Source organism: Tupaia chinensis, unplaced genomic scaffold (genome assembly GCF_000334495.1).
Source record: "Tupaia chinensis unplaced genomic scaffold, TupChi_1.0 Scaffold000115_1, whole genome shotgun sequence".
Classification (NCBI taxonomy): Eukaryota; Metazoa; Chordata; class Mammalia; order Scandentia; family Tupaiidae; genus Tupaia; species Tupaia belangeri.
In genome coordinates this window covers 6,445,810-6,449,029 of record NW_006159579.1, presented here as the reverse complement: position 1 = coordinate 6,449,029, position 3,220 = coordinate 6,445,810, and the positions used below count along the sequence as shown (strand labels likewise).

At 47.3% G+C, this 3,220-nt stretch overlaps 1 protein-coding gene across 3 annotated transcripts in view; it reads right to left on the bottom strand.

Annotated features, from left to right (window-relative positions):
- Nucleotides 1–3,220, bottom strand: part of PPP1R16B (protein phosphatase 1 regulatory subunit 16B) — a 123,137-nt gene that overhangs the window by 11,468 nt on the left and 108,449 nt on the right. For all 3 annotated transcript variants that reach the window (XM_006144135.3, XM_006144136.3, XM_014586155.2), the window contains one exon: nt 2,312–2,436. In XM_006144135.3, coding sequence (XP_006144197.1) covers nt 2,312–2,436 — 125 coding nt within the window. The remainder of the gene's footprint in view (nt 1–2,311; nt 2,437–3,220) is intronic.

Sequence of the window (3,220 nt, the reverse complement as noted above, 5' to 3'; positions counted from 1 at the left end):
CTGTGAAGTGGTGGTGTGTACTTCTTTAGCTAGGGCATAAAAGGAACTCCTGCTTCTCCCTTCTGCTCTCTTCAGTCAATCACTTGAGGAGGAGGCAGCCACCATGATGTAAGTACCCTCAAGCAGCCCTAAGGACAGTAGGAGCCATGCCTTGTCCCTCCTTGGATCCTAGGCCAGAGGGTGCTGATGTGAGAAACCAAGGCACCCCAACAACAGCCAGCAAGAAGTTGTCAGCCAGGTGAGTGAGCCATCTTGAAAGTGGATCCTCCAGCTTCAGTCAAGCTTTCAGTTGAGACCTCCACCCTAGCCAACATCTTGATTGCAATCTTATGAGAGATGCCAAGTCAGAGCCACCCAACTAAGCTGTTCCCTACTTTCCTGCCTCACAGAAACCACATGAGACAATAAATATTTACCATTGTTTAAAGATGTTACAATGTGGAGTGGTTTGTGATGCAGCGATAGGTAACTGATAAATCCAATAAGGGAAAACTCATGGGGAGGGCCCAGTTTTTCTACCTGACACCATTCAAGGCCTTCATTCATGGCTGCCACCTAGCAGAAGGACTGCCTCAGTTGTCCTATTTGTTCAACCTCTCAGAAAATACATGAAGGGCTTAGCATGTGATGAACACTCTGTTCATTTAAGATCAGCGTTCTTAGAGAACCCCACATGATGACAAAATGAACCATGAGAATGAATAAAGTCAAGGAGATGTGCAGAGGGCCAAAGTCTGGGGAAGCAGAGTGAGTGAGGAGAGAAGGCCCCAGGAAGTTACCCTTCAGAATACAGCCCTGGGAACCAGCAGTTAGCATAATGGCTGTGTCACTGGACTCCCATGTAGTCGACAGCGGTTTGAGTCCTGGACCCAGAGGCTTAAACTCATGCCAGGCGCGTATGCGTGCGTGCCCAAGATCCCGAGAGGAGAATCACCCTGGGGGGTGATTTCTTGCTTTCTGTCTCTCTGTCTCTCTGGCGAGTGCACACGCCCTGTAGCGAAAACCTCTCCAAAAAAAAAAAAAGAAAGAATACAGCCCTGAAGGTCAGATGCTACTTCATCCTAGTGGTAGGTTGCTAAAAGGTCTTGGTAAGTAAAGGTTTTCCTTCTTTTAATTTTAATTTGCAGAATAAATCCAGGGTATGGTGTGATATAGACATATAGGAAAATTAGTATAATTATCTGATTCATAAACGTCTGATGTTTGCCAGTTAAGAATAACAAATGGCTGGTTAGGCAAACATTACAAACTGTAGGGCCTCAGTACTTGGCTGGTAATGAAAAAGCATGAGTGGAATAGTGATACTCTTAATGATAATAATGACTATTGCTAACACCTATGGAGAGTTTATAGACTCTATGTTAAGCATATACATACAGAATCTCACTTAATCCTCCCAACAACTCTGTGAGGAAGATACTATTATCTCCAGTTAACTGGGAAAACCTGAGACCTAGTATGTGTTTATCCCATGACCACATTGAGGCCAGCCACCTAGCAGAAGGACTGCCTCAGTTGTCCTATTTGTTCAACCTCTCAGAAAAGCTCGAGAGAAGACCCTTGTGTCTAGAGGGCCCAAACACATACCCAGTAGGGGGTGGGCCATGCAAGGGTGAGCCATGCCCTGGTGCAACCTGGCCTTGACTTTCGACAGCAGCTGCCTCTCTCACCTCCTCTGTGATGAGTAGGATGAGTAGAATTATCCAAGAAATTTGAGAGAGAAAAGTATTTCCAGGATCTAGTAAAGCATGTAGCACAGAGGAGATGTTTATCACTGTGTGTTTACTGGATGGATGGGTTGGCCCAATGGATAGATGAGTATGTCCAGACCCTGAAGAAGTCAGGAAACCCAGAGAGAGGCTGTTGCAACAATATCAGGGAGATGAGCCATGGTAGTGGGGTAGGAGAGAAGACACTAAGCTGGGGGAATGGACAGTACAAAGCAAGATGGCATAGATGAGTATATGAATGGGTGCCAATTATTGGGAGGATATCAATGGAGGAAGGGGAAATAATGAGCTCTAGATGGGCACCTCGATCCTGAGTAAAGCAGGATGTTGGAGACAGAAGAGGTGGATGGCAGAGCTGTCCTATCCTATCCAGGGCTCCTAATTCCCAGCCCTAGTTGAGAGTAGCCAGGTTCTCAAAGAGTCATAACCCTGCTCTGCTAACCCTTCCAAGTCAAGGGTACTCCTGGCCCCAGAGATCTGACAGAAGCCCATGGTCACAGACAGACTCCAGGTGCACAGGCTTGGCCCCCACCAGTGCTGGCCCACTCTGGCCCCCATCCCAGTCTGGTCTGCCTCCTCACCAATGTGGCACCCTGGGCATCTATCCAGTCAAGGTCCTGACCCGCTGCAATCATACAGTGGATGTCTGCAATCATCTGCTGCTCAGGAGCTGCCCGCATCTCGTTGATTTTCTCCTGGGTGATGCCTGTAGTAAAAAGAGGGGATTTATTCAGCACCCTCTGGCCTAGACCCTCAAGGGAAGGATGAGGCATGGCCTTCCTCCCAAGGGTCTGCCAGTCAATGGGGCACAGAGACACGCCCAGTGCACACAAACACCTTGGCCCAGTGCACACAAACACCATGCATTAGCCCACAGAGCAAGGGCCGTTGCTGCCTGGCATTTCAGCACACGCTGTTTTCCTACCTGAGAGTCTTTATAATCCACCTACCCACTGCCAGCTGCTCAAATGGTTGGCTCTGTGTCATCCTTTGGGTCCTGGCCTGGATCACCTCCCCAGCTGGACTCTGCTAACAATTCTATCTGATTAAGGTCTCTGTTAGTTTTCTTCATCTTGTCCATGACTGTATTTGTAGCACCAGGCACAGATGCGATAAATTTTGTTTCAGAAACAACTGAACAAATGAATACATTACTTTTGAATAGCGAGTTAAGTAAATTGAGATAAAGAGGGCCTACTTTTATGTCATTATATAAAGACATTCTAGAGCTTGGATTCCTGGCTAAAAAGTTTAAGTGCTGCTGACAGCTACTACTTATATTTAAGGAGAGCATGACATGCTCCATAAAAAGATCCATTAGGTAGGGCCAGCAGATGGCATGGTGGTTAAGGTGCTGGACTCCCATATGGCTGATGTGGTTTGAGCCCTGGATCTGGCGGCTTGAAAATCACTCTGAGTGTGTGTGTGTGTGTGTGTGTGTGTGTGTATATGTGTGTGTGTGTGTGTGTGTGTGTGTGTGTGTGTGCGTG